This window comes from Zonotrichia leucophrys, chromosome 7, assembly GCF_028769735.1.
Source record: "Zonotrichia leucophrys gambelii isolate GWCS_2022_RI chromosome 7, RI_Zleu_2.0, whole genome shotgun sequence".
Taxonomy (NCBI): domain Eukaryota; kingdom Metazoa; phylum Chordata; class Aves; order Passeriformes; family Passerellidae; genus Zonotrichia; species Zonotrichia leucophrys.
The window spans coordinates 6,145,072-6,165,891 of record NC_088177.1 but is presented as its reverse complement, the minus strand read 5'-3'; the positions used below and the strand labels follow the sequence as shown (position 1 = coordinate 6,165,891).

Genomic DNA, 20,820 nt, shown 5'->3' with positions numbered 1-20,820 from the left:
TTGGTTTTTTTCTGAAGGTAGTTTTCAGCATTAGGTGAGCATCCAAAGCAGCAGTGCTGATACAGAGGCTGCTCAAAGTGGATTCAGCTCGGTTTTCCTTGGGATGCCAATTGCAGCACCGATGGATGGGGGCTCTGTGTAGGGGGGTGGCACACTGAGCCTTCCAGGTGAGCAGAAAGGAAAGGGAGCATAAAACCAAAGTATTTTTAACCATATCTTGCAGTCTGATTGCCTGCTGGATCTGCTGTTCCTTCTCATAATACGCTTGAAAAGTTTTATCTGTGCCTCGAGGGTGATGAGCCTGTCTTCATTTAGGGATGCAACTGCAGATAATAGCACTGTGCTCTTGACAGCTTTATGTGCTCACAGCCTGCCTCTCTTATTTACTCACTTGTAGATGTGGGCTCTTGTAAAAGCAGCTCAGTTTTCTCCCCTCCCAGTTATAATTGCTTCCTGGGCTGCCTTGTTACAGAGCCGGTTCCTGGAGCGTGAGGTGAGAGAGGCACTTTCTGCCAATATAATTTTTTTTTTAAAATGTATAATTAAGGCTGGATAGTCATTATGTTTTTTTTCCCTAGGTTCATAATTAAAGAAACCTTGAAGGAGGGGTTTGTAACTAATATAAGGGCAAAAGAGGAGGTAACATGTGATGGGACCCTTTAGTTTATAAACAGTTGAGCTTCTAGAAACTTCAGATGTAGCTGAAGTTTCTTGAGGATCCGGAAGTGCTAAGTAATTGAACAATGTAGCAAAGTCAGTCGTGACTGTTTGTCACTTAAAACACATTTTTAAGACATTGGGTGTAATTCAGTACTAAAAGAGTTATATTTTATGAATTTTTATAAAAAACAATAGTTCCCTGTGTTGTATTCCACATTACATCCCTCATGTGCCTCCTTTTGGTGCTCATTCTGGCAATGATTCTTTTGGTTGGCAGGTTTTCCTGACTGTCCTTGTTGAAAGGGCTTTTGGAAAGATTCTTCTCATCAGAACATCTGCTTTGGTCCAGGTCTCTTGGTTCATCTGCAGCAGAATGGATGGTGGTGACCCAATATATTCATAATTTTAGATCTCTTAATTTTGGGTGAGAGGCAAGAGTCAGAAATAAGAGTGGCTCATTTTGGTCAGGCTGAAGGGGAAGGATCAAAACTACTCTGGCCTACAGGAAAAAGTAATCTGACTTTTGGTGACCTGCACAATTTGTACTGTGGAAAATAAGTTCTGGAGGTAGGGGTTGCTAGAAAATGTGGGGCAATTATCATTAGTTCTGTTGAGATAATTTCATCAATAGAAAGCTGTAATATCTCATTCCTTTTTCTTACCTCCTTCAGAGAGTGGACTGCAGCCAAGATGTCACACACTGAGCTTGAAACACATTTTTTTCTTTGCTTTCCTGAATAAATTTTTAAGATAATTGTTCAAGTATTACGCTTTGCAGCCTGAAGCCTCACCCCATGCTGTTCTGTAGCATATTCCTCCACGGGCAGGTGGACATGTGACATCAAGTCAGTCTGTTTGGAGCAGGCTGTGGGTATTGAACCAGGCTGTGCCTCCCTCCATGTCTGTCTTGTTTCATTTGCTCCAGGTGAAGAAGTTCCACATCACCTCTGCTCAGAGCTTCCCCATCCCGAGGTGGTGGCTTGTGAAGTCCCTTGTGCCAGGGACTGTGTGCTCAGCGAGTGGTCCCCGTGGTCCCCCTGCTCCCACTCCTGCTCCAGCAGAAACGCCGAGGGCACTCAGAGCAGGAGCAGGTCCATCGTGGCCCTTCCAGCCGAGGGTGAGTGCTGAACTTCTCTGGATAATCACTGTTCCTTTAATGCTTTCACTTCCTTTCCTGAGCCAAGAGCTAATCCCAGTTCCTCAGGAATCGGGGATAATGCTGAATGCTTGTCTCTGCAGAGAGACTAAGAGGTCTTGATGGGCTGGAGTTCATGTGTCAATTGGAGAAATTCTGTCACAGCTGAAAACTATTTACTTCAGCCTCTGAAGTGCTGTCTGTTGAGGGCCTGTCTGGGTGTGAATTTGGTTCTGGAGAGCTTCATTCTCTACCAGTAAAATTGCTGCATGACAGAGTTGTCATGCAAGTGTCTTTATATGGGAACGTATCAGTAATGATTTAAAAGCAGTGAGCTGTGAAAAATGAGAAAATGGAAAAGGATCTTGCTTATTTATTATTTTTTTTTTTAATATAACACCTGGAAAGTGTTGACCTGCTTGTTGTAGTAAGTAAATAGCTCTTGATAAATACCTGTCATTTCTTCTTGATCTTCATGGACGTATAATGTATCAGGTTTTTTGCATATTAACATCAGTGATACAGCTATTTAAACAAACCTTTTTGTATTAGAAGTGTAGTCTTCTAATTCAGTTACACATATGGTAATTAATTTATGTGCTGGTTTATCACATGGGATTTGGAAGGTCTTGGATCAAGTGAATAAAAATTCGTAGAACGTGAAGAGGTCCAACAGACTAAAGCCTTGTTGACATAAAATACTTGCTAGTGCCAAAACTCGGTGCAGTTAATGCAGCAGCAAAACACTTTTAGATGCAAATCTAGTCCAGGACAAGTTCTGTTAAATGCTATTTTGTAAATTATAATTAAAGCCACCCACTGTTTCTGGACTAATGTAAGGACTTGATCTTGCAAACCCCTACTCATGGGAAAGGTCTGTATTCACATAAACATCCTCATAAGCACTTGTGAAGAAAATTGTGACCCTTCAGGATGAAAATAATTGTTGATTGAATGATAATAACTACTACTAAAAAAGTCTATGAGATAGAGAATAATTTAAATGAAAATACAGTTGGTCTTATATTTTCCATGGATATAATGAATCCAAATAACAGGTAAAACATGGTAAAACGAGAGTGAAGTGGTGAAGAAGTGAATTCTGGAAGTACAGAAGCACAATCATCTTAGCCTGAAAGGCACTAGCCTAAAAATGGTGTATTCAGAATACTTGAAGTTTCTCTGAATTGAATACTTGAAGTTTCTGAGGAAGGAATAATTAACTATTAAAATCAAACTCCCTGATTTTTCTGTGCATCTTTAGCAATGGTGTTATGATTTCCTGTGCAGAGTGCACATCTGTGTTCAGATAGTGACTGAGATTTGGTAGAGTGGAAGTGGAGTTAATACCATTATCACTGCAATGTTAAGGCAATTTTGAATTACCTGCTTTCTCTACCTTTTTCATACCCAGCTCACACCTGACTTCTACAGAGCTCTGGTACCTTTGCAAGGGCCATTTTGTTTGTCCTCTGTCATTGGAGGAAGTGTCAGCTGTGGCTCTACTGTTGAAGGACTTATGGAAATTTTGGGTCATTTTCTCCAAGCTCTTTACCTGCTCCCAGAATATGATATCCAGGAAGCTGTTGATGAAACCTGTGGGACTGGATTTCAATCAGGTTTTAAAGGATAATTCTTGACACAGCAAGTCTGAAACTTGGTACAAGAGGATATAATGGAGCAGACACTCCCAGCAGGTGTAAAATGAATTATAGGAGCTGCTGAACATCATAAATAATCTTTAAATGGCCACTGGAATGGCCAGGCAAGGGCATGTTGTCCTGCTTTCTTTGCACAAAAGTTATCAATGAAATGCAGAAAGTGGCCAGACTCTTGTGCTCTTTACAAAAACGGCATCTCCTGCTTGCAGTGTTGCAGGCAAGTTTGGATAAGACATTTTTTGATATGCTAAGTTAAATTAGCCTTGTTTAAGAGAGCTTTGTTAGCATATTGTAACTAACATAATATTAAAAAAAAAGCCACCCTAATTTTTCTCTGGGAAGTTCAAAATTTGAGCTGGAAATGTTCTTTAGTTTTGCTTTTTTTTTTTCTTACAAATGGATCAGGCATTTTGCCATTTGCTTGTTACAATTTTTTATTTTTAAGATGTGTTTCAAACACACAAGAAAAAAAACTGGTTTGTGTTTTTTCTGCCAAGTCAGATTCTTCAGGAAATAAGCTACCTGGGACATTTTCTACTTCATCATCATTCTAAACATTTCTGAGACTGAGGTCTGTGTGGAACAGTCCATTTTCATGAAAAGATGAATGGTAATGTGACATGATTATCCAGTAGGTGAGGCAGTTTGTCTCTTTTTCTTTTCTCACTGCTGTTCATTGTGGCCCTTTTGCCTTTTTTCAGGAAGGTCAGTCCTGCAAGGCAACAGGCATCCCTTTGGCATCCCTTCATCTCCTGTTGATTTTGGTAGGGTGTAAATCTGCTCTGAACCTTGTGGTATCTGTCCCCAGCACTTCAGCTCTTTCAAAACCTCCAGCACTTTGGCTGTGTCCCAAGTTGGCTGGGCCCTCCCTACTGGAGGAGAATGATTTTGATTTTGGTAATTTTTTCCTCTTTCTTCCTAAAGTGACAATGCTTACTGTTAAATTTCACTGCATTACTCCATAGCTTTTGAGCTAGGAGCATCTGCTTTTATGGATAAATTCAGCTTGCTGGCTGAAGTGTTAGAGCTTCTGGGGAGGCTCTCAAACTCCTCAACTTTAGGGCTTTGTTACCAATTGCTGACAAAGTGCAGCAGTTTGGCAAAACCTTTGGACATGAGTTTGAAGGATGGTCCTTCAAAGAAGCGAAGGCTTCATGCTCAAAATGTGTCTTTAAAGTTTTCTCCTTCCTTGATTTGCAGATGTGGGTTTAATTTGATGCATCCTTCTGTCATTACAGTTCAGCTTCCTCTGCTGCTCAAATCCTTAAGGCAACACGTGAATAGAGTCCAAATATGAGAGAGAGAGATGTTCCTTCTTGGGAGATTAGCAAGGAGAATGAACATAAAAATAATGCTTAATTCGTCTTTAAACCTGATTGCATGTTTGCTGAGTGATACTGGCATTTAAACGGAATTAACTTGGCTGTGTGTAGGAGTTATTGATAAAGTAACTCAGAAATACACTTTGCCTGTTTTTGTTTCCATTATGCATTGGAATACAATTTTATGCAAGGCTAGTTTAATGAGGAAACAATATTTTAGAAGGTTGTTATTGCAGCCATAAAGGTCAACAGCTTTATTTAAGCTTTATTTATTTATTTACTTTTTTCCGGTGGGGGGGGAAGAGAAGGTATTGTGCAAACCTGACTTTTTAAGAACATGAAATGAGGATGTGGCGTTCTCTTGACCCTTTGCAGGTGGAAAGGGCTGTCCCTCTGAGCGAGCCCTGCGGGAGCAGCGTGCCTGCAACGAGCACCCGTGTGTGCATTTCTTCTGGGACGTGTCCCCCTGGAGCTCCTGCTCCGAGGACGTGCTGGGCACTGCCCTCAACGCCACCTCCAGCTGGAGCGGGGAGCCCGCCTGTGGGGTGGGCATCCAGACCAGGAGAGTCTTCTGCAGGAAGAGCAGCTCTGGCCAGGTCACTCCCAAAAGGTATTTAAAGAGAGCTTGCTAGTGTTTGTTTATAATATACATGATGTATAAAGGCATTTTCAGCCAGTGTGTGGACTCTGCAGGGTTGAAATAATTTCATTTCAGGACTAACTCTCCAGGTACTACTCCATCACTGTTGTAACAGTGATGTAAACAAACCAAATATCCCGCCCATTATAACTTTCCATATAAATACAGGAAAAAAAGCATACTTTCAGTGGTGGAGATTTTTTGCTGTAGCTCATCTGCTACTCTAATTTACAGTTTTCTGCAAATATTTTCCCTGAAGGACAGGTGTGAAGAAAATATGAAATACATTTGAATATAATGTTCAGCAACTCCTTATTAGCAGTGCTCTAATCAAATAGAAAAAGTAAATAGATTTTGCATTATATTTACACTCCAATAAGGCAGTACCATATGTGTGATGTATATTGTTCACTTGGTTTATATATCTTCCATAATGTGATAGCAACACAGCAAAATTACGTATTCTGCAGTAGAAATACCCCAAATTTTGCTTTGCTTTACTAAATGAGGAAAATAAGTAGCACAGATGTTTTACTTAATATCGAAAAATCAAGACGTTGCTAATTATTTTTGCACCATTAATGAGTCTAGAGACTTAGAACTGAGTTTCCTTTCCTTTCCTGTTGTAACTCTCAAAACAATGCTGTTTGTGTAAGCAGACTGTGCTGATTTCAGTGAAGTTAATTAACATTCTTGAGGTTAATGGGGTTAATTAAATAAAAGGAAAGAAATCTGGTATTCCTGTATGTCTCAAATGCATTGATAAGCTTGAACTTTACCTAATTAAACATATTGTTTATAGAGTTATGTAATGCCTAAAATAATAGTTTGCCTCCTCCACTCTTGAGGTGGTGTAAGAGGAAATGGAACTGAAGGGAGTAAGTAAACACTTAAGTAGCTGAATCATGGTTGTAACATTTTTTTTTCTTGTATGGATTAATTGCACATTCCCCCTTCAAATGGGATCATTTTGGGTTGTATGCATTACCAAGTATTGTTGAGTGAACTTTTTAATAGACATTTATAAGAAGTAAGAAAAAGTAATTCCCTTCCTGTTCACCCACTTGATCTGCAAGATCTGACAGATCCCATAAAATTGTCCCTTTTCTGCTCTTCAAGTCTTCATATATTTACTGTGTCTGCAACTTTTATTAGAATGTGTATGACATGTTTTCCATGTAGGAGTTAAAATGAATGAAGAAAATCACAGAGCTCTTTTTACTGTATTGCACTTGAAACTATTTTTGTGTTCCTTGGAGGTTGAAAGTTGAGGAATATGTCATCAGCCCTTACAGACAGGTGGTTTGAAGGCTGTTGCATGTTGTGCTAAAACAGGACTACTTTAAAAACATAACTACTCACTTTCTTTGGTAATAAATATATCTTTTTTTACTGCCATGAGCTTTGTGGTTTTGATGTCACAGACAGAGCTACATTTAGCCTGTAGTCATCTAGCCAAGCTCCCCATTTTTAAAAACAATTATTTTTTTTTAAATTCTTGAAACATAATAAACTCAGCTGAGTTGCATGAGTGAAAAGAAAAATAAGGCTTGCTCTGGCCAGGAGTGGTGTCTTTGATACGGCAGTGTGCTCACAGCCCTGTGAAAGTCTCAGGAATGAATCTTTCTCCGTATTTTTAAGTTTTTATTGTGTTTTATCTGCAGGTGTCCGGAGTCCATCCGGCCCGAGGCGGTGCGGCCGTGTCTCCTGCCCTGCAGGAAGGACTGTGTTGTGACCCTGTTCAGTGAGTGGACACCCTGCCCCACAGCCTGTCAGCCTGGTAAGCCCTAAAGAAGTCAAAACTTGGGGGGAAAATTAGAGCATTGGCCTAGAAACATGTGGCAGATGAAGTTCACACCAGTCTAGTAACTTTTAGGGCATTCATCTCTGTGAATTTTGGACCTGAGGACCTTGGACCTTGACTTTTGAGTTGGCGTTCACGGTGGGATCCTTGTGAGCAGCTTTGGAGATGTGAATTCTCTTTGCCTGGAAAAAATTCCTTCTGAGTTTCTGCCTTCAGAGTCACAGCTCCAAGCCCCCTGTGCTGTGTGGCTGCACATGGAATTGCACATTGCATATTGCAATTACATATCAAATGTAATTTTCTCAACCAATCTGCATGTATATACAGGGGTGTGCAAGTACCCCCTGTGCTTTGTTGTTTCTCAAGGGCCAAACATCTTTGATCTTGTTGGTTAACTTTGAGGCACAATGAGTGTTCAACAAAGTTTCTTTATAATCATCTAAAGTTGGGTTTTCTGACGAATTTGTTTCATTAATTGTTCAGATGAAAGTCTGCTCAGTTATCAGAATGCTTCATTATTGTTGGTAGTTTCCTTGCCCTTCAAAGATTATCAGCGGATGCTTTAGCATAGTCCTTGTTATATTTTACAGGAAAATGAGTTGCTTTCTAAAACAGTGAATCCTGTTTTAATTAGCAATTTATTTTTAGACTTTAAATGAGCTGCCTATGAAGTAGTAGAATAAATTACCTGGTAAATTACTTTGTTTATTAAATAATAGTCTACAATTAAAATGAGAAGAAATTAATTATTTAACCTCCTTGGCAGTGTTATCATTTTAATATAATTCTAAATTAAAACTTCTTAGATGAGGGAGTTTGTTTTTTGCTAAATCTGTTATTGATATGGCTGCATTGCAAGATTTTTTTTTTAATTTGCATTGTGCAATTAAAACCTCAGCATTATAATGAAATTTGAAAGCCACTATACATACATGAGTTGTTAGGGGTGTTGTGGTTTTTTTATAGAAAAGTTGTATTTAATGAAAGCAATATACAGATGGTGAATTACTAATCAGATCAAGCAGGAACAGGTATTGCCTGGCAGATTTAAAATTAATTGTGTACCAGCATAAGATCAGAACTTAGACAAACATGGAATCACTAAATCACCTTTACACAGAACTTTACCAGTTGAGCTGTTTGTAGTTTATCTGAGGAAATACATCCAAGTTTACCATCTCACAATAAAAAAGCTGACATTTTCCCTACATTTAAATGTCATCAGACAACCGTCTGTCCTCTGGCAGAAGATTATCTGCTGCCTCAGGAGTGCAGACAGCACTGAACTCAGGGCAGTAACAGATGGGTGGACAACATAATTCACAAAGGAAGTGCCACTGAGTCCCAGCACCTGGTGGGGAGGCAGGAGCAGGGAGCTTGTTGCAAGTTATTGATTCTCTGCCATTTCAGATACTTACAGGTGGCAACTGTCTACTGCAATCTGTCTGTTTTACCTGGGCTTTGAGGATGGATTGAAAAAAGAATCAAAGCAATAGGGTGGTTTCAGGATATGAAGTGGTTTGAATGAGCAGCAGGTGGATTTTCCTCTGTCACTTGCTTTCCCTGGGGTGAAGGTGGCCTGGAGAGGTAACTGCTTTCAGCATGGATGAGGTACTCCCTGGTCTGTCAGCATGGATTTAAAACAGGGAGATTAAAAAAAGCAAACAACTAACAATAAATAACATTTTTCATCTTCCTTCTGAAAATAGATGGTACCTGTAAGTACCTCTTCTCTTCTGGGCATTGGCTGTCCAGGAGGAAGGTTAGAAATTTCAGTTACTTAATTCTCTAAACAAGTTTACATGAAATGTTAGATAGTAACTGCCCTATTTTTCCCCATGCCTTAAGTCAGATTTGAAATGAGATGGATTAAAAGTGAATAAAATGCATGGCGTGCCACAATAAGAAATTCCAACAACCTCTGCCTTGTGTCAGAGAGTCCATGATCTGCCACTTCCAATCCTCATAAACACAAAACCAGAACTGGTCAAAGTGAAAGACTTAAGAGCTCTTATGTCTACAAAGGTATTGGAGATGACACTGGTTTTGTTGACTAAAATCCCAGAAAATCACAGAAATTTTGTCCATTTTTTTTGTGTGAGCGGAATCTTGTGATGACCGGACTCTGGCTTTCCATCTGCTCAGGATCAGAAGCTGGATGTTTTCTTTGGAAGCTGGACCTGGTACAGCACATGTTCCAGGAGTGAAAATGGATTTTGTCCCTCACCTGAGAATGGTGGTGCAGCTCTGTGAGTCCTGGGGGTGACAGAGGAAGGAAGGATGCAAGATCCAGGCAGGAGTAAGAGTGGGCTGGTAGGAGTTGTGTGGCTCTGTAAAGGAGGAGAATGGAGACTGGTGGCACAAGAGAGGAAAGTGGAAGCAGAGTTAAGACATCCCTGAAATTCTCAAACAGCATTATCTGAGTTGCAAAGTCAAGGACAGAGAAGTTAAGATGGTCCTAAGATCTTGAGGCTTGACTTTTTTTCAGGAGGGCAAACAGTCATAGCCATGCTGGAAATCAGTTTGGCTTTAAAAGGACAGACCTCCATAGTGCTAGTACTCTGGAAAAATCAGGCAGTTTTAACTGAAATATAGAAATTATGCTCATTAACATTTATAAGGAATGCTATAGAAAAGGCAGTGTGGAAATTCAATTTTGAAAATGGGGTTTTAGTAAGGTGCAATAAATGTTGAGGATAATTTAGTTTCTTGAGGTGGAGAAAATGACTGTGGGAAGCTCATTTAGATTTGGTACTGATTAATAGGAAGGAAATGGGTAAGATTCAAATGGTGGTAGATAATTTGAATGAAAATCATCACAAAGTGATAGAGTTCATGATTCTTGGAAAGGAAGGATGGCAATATCAACAAGACATTAGAAAAAAAAATAGACTTCAACAAACTGCAGAAATTGGTATCTACACCTCTTGGAACTTGTTCTATGCAGACAGGAGTACAGAAGACCTGGAAGCTCCAAGAGAGCTTCTCCAAGGGGCTGAAGCCCTCCTGGACTGTAATTCTTATTCTGAAACTGTGCTAACAGCAAGCCAGTAGCACTGGGAGCAAGGCATGTGTAGGTCTGTATGTGATTTGCAAGTTCCAGGTTCAAACCATCAAGAGGAGCACCACACACATCTAGAGAAGCTCTTTTTTGTCTTACTATCAGAGCTGTTCAGGATCTTGTTTCCTTTTGGATTCTCATTTTGTTTCACAAAGATTAGAATCAAGAATGCAAACTAAGCTGGAGGATATTAGACAGTGAAAATTGCATAAATGGATTAAAAATAAAAGGGAACTGAATGAAATGTACATTCTGAGAAACGGGGGAAGTACAACATGGGGAATGTGCAGTTGTTGCCATTGTTTCCTGTCTGCAGCCAGGAGAAAAGGAATGTTTCCAATGAGTAGCTGTTCCCATGTCGTTGGGGTTGTGTGAATAAGAAGGAAGTAGTAAAGTAATGCCAGAGCATCACCTGACTCTCTCATGGGTGAGAAATTAAGTCTTAAAAAACTAAAACTCAGTAATAACAAGGCAGACCAAACCAAAAGTCTCCCTCTCACCTCTGCTCCTCCAAAAAGAAAGGTCAAGAAAATTGTAGATTACTCACCCTAGCTTTGTTATGTAGAAAGCCACAAGAGCAAGTTATTACTCAAGATATAAACATTTCAAGAATCAGGTTGTAATAAACTGGCCAGTAAGGATTTATTGAGCACAAATTGTGCCCAATAAATATAGTCTCTTCTTTTTTTGACAAAATAGCTGTTCTAATTAAGGGAAGTGGTAGATTTTTGACACGTTAAACTTTTATCAGGAAGCTGAGGAACAGTGGCTTAAATTGAATCACTCTTAAATGGGTACTCAGCTGCTTGAAAAATCTCACAGTGGATATCACAGTGAAAATAGTCTGTGTCTCCTTTACTGCCTGTTGTAGTGTATTGATACATACTGATGAGATCCTGTGAGCCTTCTCTCCAAGCTGAAGAGTCCCAGCTTTCCTGGTCTGACTCTGTGTGTCACATGCTCTGCTCCCTAAATAGTCTTTGTGGCCTCAGGCACCTCTGGAGATGCAATGGACTACAAAATGAATGGAAGTCAGCAGTTAGAAATGCTGAAACTCACACCAGGCTTGTCAAATTCCGGGCATGTTGTACGTGAGACCCCTGAGGGGTCACTGCACTGTGCCCTGGGGAGGCTGCAGGTCCTTGGGCACAGTGTGAAAGTGAGCAATGAGAGGAATTGAATTGGACCTACAAACCTGGGTTTGCTTAGTTTAGAGAGGGGAACACTTAGAATGGATGCAGGCCCTTGCAATTTTGTAAATGTTATGCATTAGGTGACAGGGATAAACTCTTTTCTTCATGTAGTGGACAGAAGATAAAAAAGTTTCATTTCCAGGAGTGATGGTGTGGGCTAGATTTTAAGAAGAGGCTCTTTTTGAGGCTTTACAGGCAGCAGATCAGGCTGTGAAAGGAGACTGTGGAAGCTGTAGAGCTGCCTCAGGTACGGCTGTGAAAGCAGCAGGAGAGGATCTCTCTGGATGTGCTTTTCCTGCACCAGGGCAGCAGCTGTGCTGAGCAGCCTCCTGCCAGTGCAGTGTCCCTTGCAGGGATCTCACAGGAGTGGCACGTGTGCCAGTGGAAGCTTGTATGACTTGGTATTTTTAAAGTCAACTTTTTTCTTGGATCTGTGCTTGTTCTTTGTGTTCATGATGTGACTTCTAAGTTTTCCTTCTATTCTACTACATTGTAATTTTGCTGCTGCAACTTTGCTCTTATTCTGAGCTGGAAAAGTAATACTCATAGTGGTCTTATTGGCCCACTATGCTTTCCTCTTTCAGACATATTTGTTGAAGTCCATTATTTAAAGCTTTTTACATGGTCTGTAACATCCATTAAGGAGTTCTCATGAGATCCCTTTTTACTTCTCTAGCACCTGTTTTTGAAGTGTGAGTACAGTACCCAGAGAATGCCATATGCACTGGTTAAACCAGCTCTCAGTTTGCTCTTATAACTTACACAGCCAAGGATTGCGTTTGCTTTAGCTGGAGAGACAAATAGATAAATCTTGTTCTTGTCTTTCCTGCTGCATTCTGTGCATGGATTTTGTGAACTGTGTTTCTAGATGGATTGGTCTTGCATCAACTCAGGTTAAGTAGGGAGTTAGCCTCTGTTGGTTGCAATGGTTTTCCTATCAGGAAGTTATCATCTCTGATTTCTAGAGCCATAAAGATGGGTTACTGGTAGCAGCCTGAGACCCCCAGAATGTGTTCTCAGAAAGAAAACCTTCCTTTATGACAGTTTGTTTCTTTGGCTTTTATTCTTTTTCCAGTTAAGGTGTTTATTTTCTTATTTATTTATGGTCTTACTTGATTTGGTGTTCTGTTAAACAGATGCTTTTTGATGCATTTCTTAGGCAGTTGATTTATCATCCTTCCAGCTGCTGTCCTGCTGAACTACTGATAATTTTAAAGGGACAAATGTTAGAATGCTCATAGTTTCAAAATATAAATGAAACACAGAGCATGTTTCTAACCAAGGCAGCTAAATCATTAACTGTGTCTGAAAGACAACTTGTTTTTTTTTGTTGTTTTTGCTTTACAGGCAATGCCACTGCAGTTAGGCAGTCCCGGTACAGGATTATCCTTCAGGATTCTGCCAATGGGGGACAGCCATGTCCAGACACCTTGTATGAGGAAAGAGAATGTGAAGATGTTCCCATCTGTCCAGTGTATAGGTAAAAACTGTTAGTTTGGAATTTGTCTCTAGTGGGTGTCTCCTTCTCCAGAAATGACTTGTCCTGTACAATTTTCACCATAAAATAACACAATTTTGGAAAATGCAGAGTTTAAAACAGATAGTGTACCTTGCAAAATGTGTAAAAGTAGAGCTCAAGCTGGAGATTTCAGTAGATCTGGCATCATCAGAACAAGCACCTACAGACACAGCTCCTAGAAATAGTAACCTCAGGGTCTGATCTGTGTAAGGAAGCTGTTACTGGGAACTCCCCCCTCATTGTATCTAAAAATCAATGTAAGCTATTTTGGGACCACAAACCCTAGAGTGCCTGAATCATAATTGCGTGGTTATTGCAGAAACTCTTGTCTTTTCCCCTGGTACTCTCACTCCAGTGAATAGTACACACTTAAAAAGTTCTAATTAGACAAATAATACTATAGAGCAGTTACTCACTGCTCTTCATTAAGATTCTGTGGTCCATCTGTTGTGCAGTATTGGTAAATAGAAAAGCCATTATATCTTTGCATATGAATCTCCAGCCTGCACATCCCATGGAAGATGGTCCTGGAGCAGAGTGTGGAGCTGAAGGCAGTGCCAGGCAGGGGACAAAATGCTCTCCTCTGCCTGATGCCATGGCTGTGAGCATGGAAAGCAGACTGGGAACAACATCAGCTGTATGGGAGCAGGAGGAGAGCCTGGTGACAAAGCCCACTGGAGCTATTTCCTGTGTGTGTTACCTAATTTTGAAACATGCCCTGCAAGATGAGAAAGGGGAACCTTGTTGGACAAGGATGTGACTTCCTAGAAGGTGAACCTGGCATCTGAAATCCAGTTCCCGGTGATTGTGTCAGGAGTAATTACAGCTTTGTGACTCCAAATGATTGGTAACTGGAGTTTGTGCTGAGATTTGTTCCCTGTTTTCCAGTTTGAAGCACTTCATTGTTGGCTGTTCTGCTGCAGGTGGAAGAGCCACCGCTGGAGCCCCTGTGTGCTGGTGCCAGCCTCGGTGCGCCAGGGCCCGCCGGGGCAGAGCGAGGCGTGCGGGCTCGGCCTGCAGTCCAGGGGTAAGAGTCTCCATCCTGCCCCCAGAGCTAAAGGTGCTGCACTTGGCTTTTAAGTCTTTGCTCTTTTGCAGTAGGTAATTTGGAAACTAACTGAACTACTTGACTCTTCTGGTTCAGGGCAAATCTGGGAGAGAATTTTTAAAGGTGCTCCTCTAGGAAAGCAGATTCAATTGGCCCCTCCCTGCGACTGGTCTAGGAGAAAATGCTTCTTTGGAGAAAAATGGAAAAAAGCTGTTTATTAAACAATAAAACCTAATCAATATTAATCAATATAACCCTTTGCTGCTCCGAAAGAGATGACAAACTGAGGAAGTCCCCTAAGCTCACTCAGTCTCTGATCAGTCCCTCAGGCACCGGAAATGTCGCAGGCCAGGCCCGGCCCGGTGGCTTCAGGTAGAGCTGCCGGTGCTCTGCTGTGTGTTCAGTCCAGAGCAGCTTTAAACAGGTCCAAGGAAAAGGGAAAAAGGAAAAAAACACAGTCTAGGGAACTTCTTTGCCTCAGCTAGCTAAACTAACTAACAGCAAAGGAGAGCTCTGTCCTGCTGTCTGTCCATCCACAGACAGCACAGTGCAGGAGCAGGAATGTGGAGGAGTGAGTGCAGTGTCTGAAAACAAACTGCAGCTTCTTCTCTGCCCCCTTCACTCTCTGGAACACGTCTTAAAGGTGCAAAACTTATTATTCAGCATAAACAGAATGAGACAACTGGGGATAAAAGCATCATATAGTCAACCTAGGACATTTACAAAATAAAGTGTTGGGAACTGCTTCCTTTATAGAGTTGTTCTGCTGTTCTGGGCATTAAAGTACCACTAACACAATAGCTTGGAGTATAGGAGGAGATCTGTGCTTGATGTTCAAATATCTTAACCTGCTTTTCTGCCTAAAGCTGAAGTGTGTGAGCTTTAAATGAATTATCTATAGGCCTTTATGAAGTAATCCATTCTTTGTGCTAAAAATGGAAAGAATAATTTCCTCATGATTTTGAATTTTACTAATGATTTGCCTACGGCCTGGTTTTCATTAAGACTGTTGAAGAAATTCAGCATGGGTAAAGGTTTTGGGCTCCTGCCCTTAGCATAATTAAGCACTTAGAAATTAGTGGTCCCATTGTCTGAACAGAAGTGTTGAGAAGAATGTTCAGAGTATGCATCAGTCTGTAGTGGTGCCTGCAGATGGCTGGAGATGTGGTTGTTATCAGTCTCCTGGAAAATACAATGAAACCTTTAACAAAAGATTATTTTTATTGAAAAAAAATTGCCATACAGGTATGCTAACTGAGGAAACTTGACATAATAATTTACTCCTTCACAAATGTAGAAGCTATTCTTTAAAGATGAAATGAATTTCTTATATAATTTGGAAACAAAGGAAAAGAAAGAAAAGCCCTGACAGTATGTGGGATGTATCTGGAAGAAGAAATGTGTTTTAAACTAAAACTCAAAGGAGTAAATATCTTTAACTAGGTTTTGACCACAAGCCTTTCTACAAGGTTTTCAAATCTGTAAATTGTATTGTTCAGTCTGTGTGGAGGGATGGTAATCTTGATGTTCTAGTAGGTGCCTGAACTTTGTGTTAATCTTACTCTGACAGAATTAGAAGTATAATAGAAGAGTATCACACTTACTTTTACTGTATGGAGAGCCCTCCAGTAATTACCTAGGCTATGTGCTGTTCTTGGGTAATTGTGAAAAAATCTGCCTGGGTGAATTTAAGCAAAAATAGTTTCAGTGCCACGTTCACTTTTTTGTAATTAACTGTGGCTTTTGTAACAGCTTCGGTTTTCATAATTACATATAGTGATAGAACCACTCTTCTGGGTATTATTATAGATGAGTGAGGTCTCAGGAAAAGGAGATCTCAGATGAAACCAATGGAAGAAGATTTTTAAAGATATTTTGTATGAACAGGAGGAGTGATCTCCACAGAAAAGGCAGCTGAAACCCAGCTGCTAACTCTGACCATACTGTGTCTGGAAAAGAAGCTGCTGGGTTTTCAGCAGTTCTGTATCTTATCTGTAGAAGTGTTTAGTAAGGGAAAATTTCATAAAGGTTTTGTTAATACCTCTCCTTGCTGGTACTTGAGCTCCTCAGGAGTGTGCAGAGGTGCTCTGTGTTGTCAGGGAGCAGTCCTTTAGGCAGGGGAGATATTTGCTTGCATGCCTTGCAAGGGCTCTTCAGCTTGTAAACCTCAACCCTGGAGGACTTCTGATCCTGTCATTCTTCACTGGAAGGGGGTTTTGGACATATTTTTGAATTACCATGTGAGGTGAGGCTGGGGATTTGGGTTTATTCAGCCTGAAGGAGAGTCTAGTGTGGAGTTCACAGGTGAGATGGAGCTACACTTACCAGAGATGCACAGTGGATTAACAGAAGACAAGTCACAGACTGGAGTGAGAGAAACTCCCAGGTTGCTCAGAGAGACTGTAGATAGCTTGGAGATAATGAACACTTAGCAAAAAAAGGTCTTGAGCAGCCCTTTCTAACTTGGAGATTGACCCTGCTTGGAGCAGGCACTGGATCCTCAGAGGCCCCTTCTGTCCGAAATTTTCTTGTATGATACTGTGAGTCTGTGGGTGTTTTCAGGGGTATCTGGGCCGTCACTGGAAGAATCCCAGGTGTAAGAGATAATTGCTGCCTTCCTGCAATATTCAGGCATCCTGTGAATGAGCTTGCATTCGAGGTTTCACCACCACTCCACACAGTAATTGCATTACATAAAGTACAGCATCTCTAGCCAGTAGGTGCTTCTTCTCCAAAGAGTATTCATATGAATTTGGCTGGTTCCTTTTTTGCTGTGTGACAGCAATTACCCTTTTACTTCTGAAGATAATCAGTCTCACTGTTCCTTGGAGCATCCATTTTTAAATTTTTTTTCTCTCCATACCCTGACTGTCATATAAAAAAGAGGATTTTAGTTTTCAGTGATTGTCATATCTAGCCAATTATATAAGAACGTTGAATTCATATAAATTACTTCTAAAAAAAAAAAAAGTATGTGTTTATGTGTACCTATTTAGGACAATTACTGTACTGATGGAAAATGAGGTTTGAAATGACTTTCAAGCTCTGTTCTTTCTCTTGGCTAGATTCTGAGATAGATACTTTGAGATCCTGTTCCATGAACATTTTCACTGAAATTGCATGTAAACGTACTGCATAATATGCAGGAGATATCAGAGTTTGTCTGTGAATAATAAGCAGAATAGCCAAGGAGATGACAGCTGTCTGAAGCTGCAGTTTTTTATGGTTTTATCTTGGAAAGATATTACACTAATTACAATAGCCTTTCATTTTTTATGTCAGCTTCAATGGACTAACTTATTCAGCAAGCAGTGCCACAGGAAAGAGAAAGGTAGCCTTTAAAACTAATAAATATAGTTGTTATTTAAACTTAGTTGAGGCATGATTGGCAAAAGCCCCCAAGACAGGGCACTCAAATAAAACAGGGTGAGGATGTTGCTTGACAGTTACATAAGACAACATTACTATCAGTAAATGAGGATCTCTGCAAGCTTTTGTGTTGCTGTACAGCTGTCATTTGCCTCCACCAGGGACTAATTTACTAGGAGATGTCAAGATTGTGAGGAAAGGTCCCACACAGGGGTGAGGACAATCCCAAGCAGAAATACAGGCTGGGTGAAGCATGGAGTGAGAGCAGCCCTGGGAGGAAGGACTTGGGAGTGTTGGTTGATGAGAAGCTCAGAGATGGCAATGTGTGCCTGAAACCCAGACACCCAGTCTTGTCCTGGGCTGCATCCAAAGCAGTGTGGGCAGCAGATAAGGGAGGGGATTTTGCCCCTCTGCCCCACTCTGAGACCCCACTTGGAGCTCTACTTCCAGCTCTGGGGTCCTTACATGAGAAGGATGTGGACCTGCTGGAGCAGATCCAGGGGAAATCACAGAGATGCTCAGAAGACTCAAGAACCTCTGCTAGAAGGCAGGCTGGGGTTGGTCAGCCTGGAGAAGAGAAAGCTCCAGGGAGGTGTTGGAGTCCCTTACAGTGCCCTAAAGGGGCTTCAAGAAAGCTGGAGAGGGTGTGGAGTGATAGGGCAAGGGAGAGTGGTTTTAAACTGACAAAAAGTAGAGCTGGAAGAAAGTCTTACCTTTGAGAGTGGTTGGGCCCTGGCACAGGATGCCCAGAGAATTGGATGCCTCCATCTCTGAAGTGTTCAGAGATCAACCCTGGAATAGTGGAACGTGTCCTTGTCCGTGGCAGAGGTGGAGCGAGATGAGCTGGATGGTTTCCAATTCAGACCATTCCATGGTTTCATGAGAATTGCTGCTTCTTCAGGTGCTGTTTGGTGACTTTACCTTGTTTTGGATATTTGTGATGGAGGATCCTTCAGGAATGACCTCTCCTTTCAGTGCTGACATGAAGAGCTACCTGGGACACACAGTTTTTTGGGGAAAAATGTGTTGCTGATTACAAGGGATTGTTCAGGTTTAATTAGTGGATGGAAAGCCTGTTTTAAGCAAGTGTCTTTGAAGGTTGCTTCAAACGCCATTGGTGATGTAAACAGACATGTATTAAAGACCAGACAGGTCTAATGAGACTCTGCTTTAAAAACTAGTCCTGGAAATACACTGACAACATGATTATGAAAAAAACAAGTTGCTTTCCAAAAGCAGGGAGAAGCTGCAGCAATGGAAAATGCCATGTCTTATTTCTCCTGCTCCTGCCACTTTGCTTTGATTCATTTGGAGTGTTTGACCATATTTCCCCCTGTTAATGAGACAGTAAGTCCTTCTCAGAGCTGTAGCTCCCCATCTCAAGAATACAGAAATGCTGTGACACAGAGCACGAAATATTTTTAGAGATAGTTTATTGATTTATGTACAGGAAAACAACAATACACACTCACCAATTCAGTAATAAGAAGCTATTCCTTACCTTTGGAGAACAGAACTCTCCCTGTCTCACCGGAGGTCACGGGGTGGATCAGTCCTGGACAGCCCCATTGAGCATCTCTGGGGTGTATTTCTTTTGCTTGCTCTATTGTCAGACCACACAGGATATATTTCCTTTCCTGCTTTAGCTGGGTTGTAAATTCACACCACATGGATTTTGCGAAGATGGTTAGTGTTAAATATAATCTGTTACAGTTGAAAAGTTGATGTATGAATTGACAGTGAAAACGTGGGATGCAGGCAGCGCCAGACTAGGGCAATTTAAGATTCCTGTCTCCTTCATTGCAGGTTTCTGGCTCTTGCTCTGGAGCTTTCTGATAGCTTTAGGGACATTGCAGACCAGGCTGGTTTTAGGCTGATTCAGACCAAGAGAAAATAGTCATAAGAAAAAAATGGTAACAATCTGCTATCTGAGTTTCCTGAGTATGTCTAAATACAGTGAAGTCTTATATAAAACTTAGGCAGTACTGTGATCACAAATCTAATAGTGACCAAGTTAATGCATCATATTAAGCAAGATGAAAGGATGAGTTTAGATATAGCCTGTTAAGATTGTATCTAGAGAAATATTTCAAACAGGCATCCTTTAGCTATATTATCTGATGTATTATCCACCAGTAACTCAGTATAATGGCCATATATACTCTTGTTCTTTCTCCTGCAATTATTTTATGGTAACCTCTTTATAATGAGATGTGCCATCAAAAAAACATCAGTGTTACTATTTTTTTTTTTTTTTTTTTGCTCATAAGGTAAGTCACCCAACAGTTCTTATTTTCTGTATTGTAGATAGTTAATATAACTGCTGATTAGCTAAATGAACACATCAATGTGATTTGAGTTGCAGAATGCTTTTGCACAGAATTACCAATTTCAGGAGGTACACATTAGAATCTTGTGACAATTTACAGGCTGAAAGCAATGTGATAACCTGAAGTTTACAAGGAATGCAATTATGACAATAAACGTGGCAGAGACTCAACTGCTTCAGTTTGCTGGTGATGTTTTTTGAACAGGGCTCTTGGTGCAGTCCTGTGTCACTCTGTCCAGCTGACAGCAGCTTACCTGTCACCAGCAGCTCCCTCCAGTATTAGGGAGCAGGTAGGGCAGGGAGGACAATGGCAGCTTGAGCCTTAATCTGAGGAATGCTGGGTGTTCATTTGTTGGTCAGTGTTTTTCCTGGTGGTTCTGGTCTAGGGTGTAACAGGGGTTACAGGACACAAACAGAGCCAAACTTGAGTGGTCCAGCCAGAGTCCTGGTCTAGGAGGTGCCTGCCTGGCAGCTGGTGGCATTGGTAGAAAATAATTGAAAAAATTAAATTACCAGTCAGGAGCTGAATCTTGTTTGAGATACATTTGAAAAGAACGTGAAGCAGAGTTGACTTAGGATGGCACTGAGGCTCAGGAAGGAGATTGCCTTTCCAGAATGAAGAGCCTTGGTCTGTTTATCACCCATGCCTGCCCAGGGCTTCACCAGCACTTTACAGATATAATTCCTCTACATCATATTGCAAATTCACAAAGGTGTGTTGTGTTGTTTTCCTCTTCTTGCTGATAATGCAATTTTTAGCTTAAAAACACAAGGAGAGTACTAGGAGGGTAAGAAACAGCCAAACTATAATTGATTCACTATTCTTGCTTTTGATAATCTGAGTTCTTTCCTTGACAAGGCAGTGGGCTGGAGGTCAGGCAGTAAGGTAAGTGAAGAGCTGCACAGATAATATTCCTTAACTTCAGGAAGACGTTGAGTCCAGTCCCACATGAAACCCTCCCATGTGCAGTACCAAAGTATGACCTGGAGAAATGCAGGGTGAGGTAGTTGTGCAACTTGTTGAAAAATCCCAATCCAAGCTGTGTTGTCAGCTATTTGCTGTCAGTCAGGAAGGCTGT

At 40.9% G+C, this 20,820-nt stretch overlaps 1 protein-coding gene across 4 annotated transcripts in view; it reads left to right on the top strand.

Moving 5' to 3' along the window:
* Positions 1-20,820, top strand: part of THSD7B (thrombospondin type 1 domain containing 7B) — a 299,951-nt gene that overhangs the window by 161,838 nt on the left and 117,293 nt on the right. For all 4 annotated transcript variants that reach the window (XM_064717910.1, XM_064717908.1, XM_064717909.1 and 1 more), the window contains exons 9-13: positions 1,586-1,777; positions 5,154-5,388; positions 7,083-7,198; positions 12,824-12,956; positions 13,919-14,022. In XM_064717910.1, the coding sequence (XP_064573980.1) occupies positions 1,586-1,777; positions 5,154-5,388; positions 7,083-7,198; positions 12,824-12,956; positions 13,919-14,022 (780 nt within the window). The remainder of the gene's footprint in view (positions 1-1,585; positions 1,778-5,153; positions 5,389-7,082; positions 7,199-12,823; positions 12,957-13,918; positions 14,023-20,820) is intronic.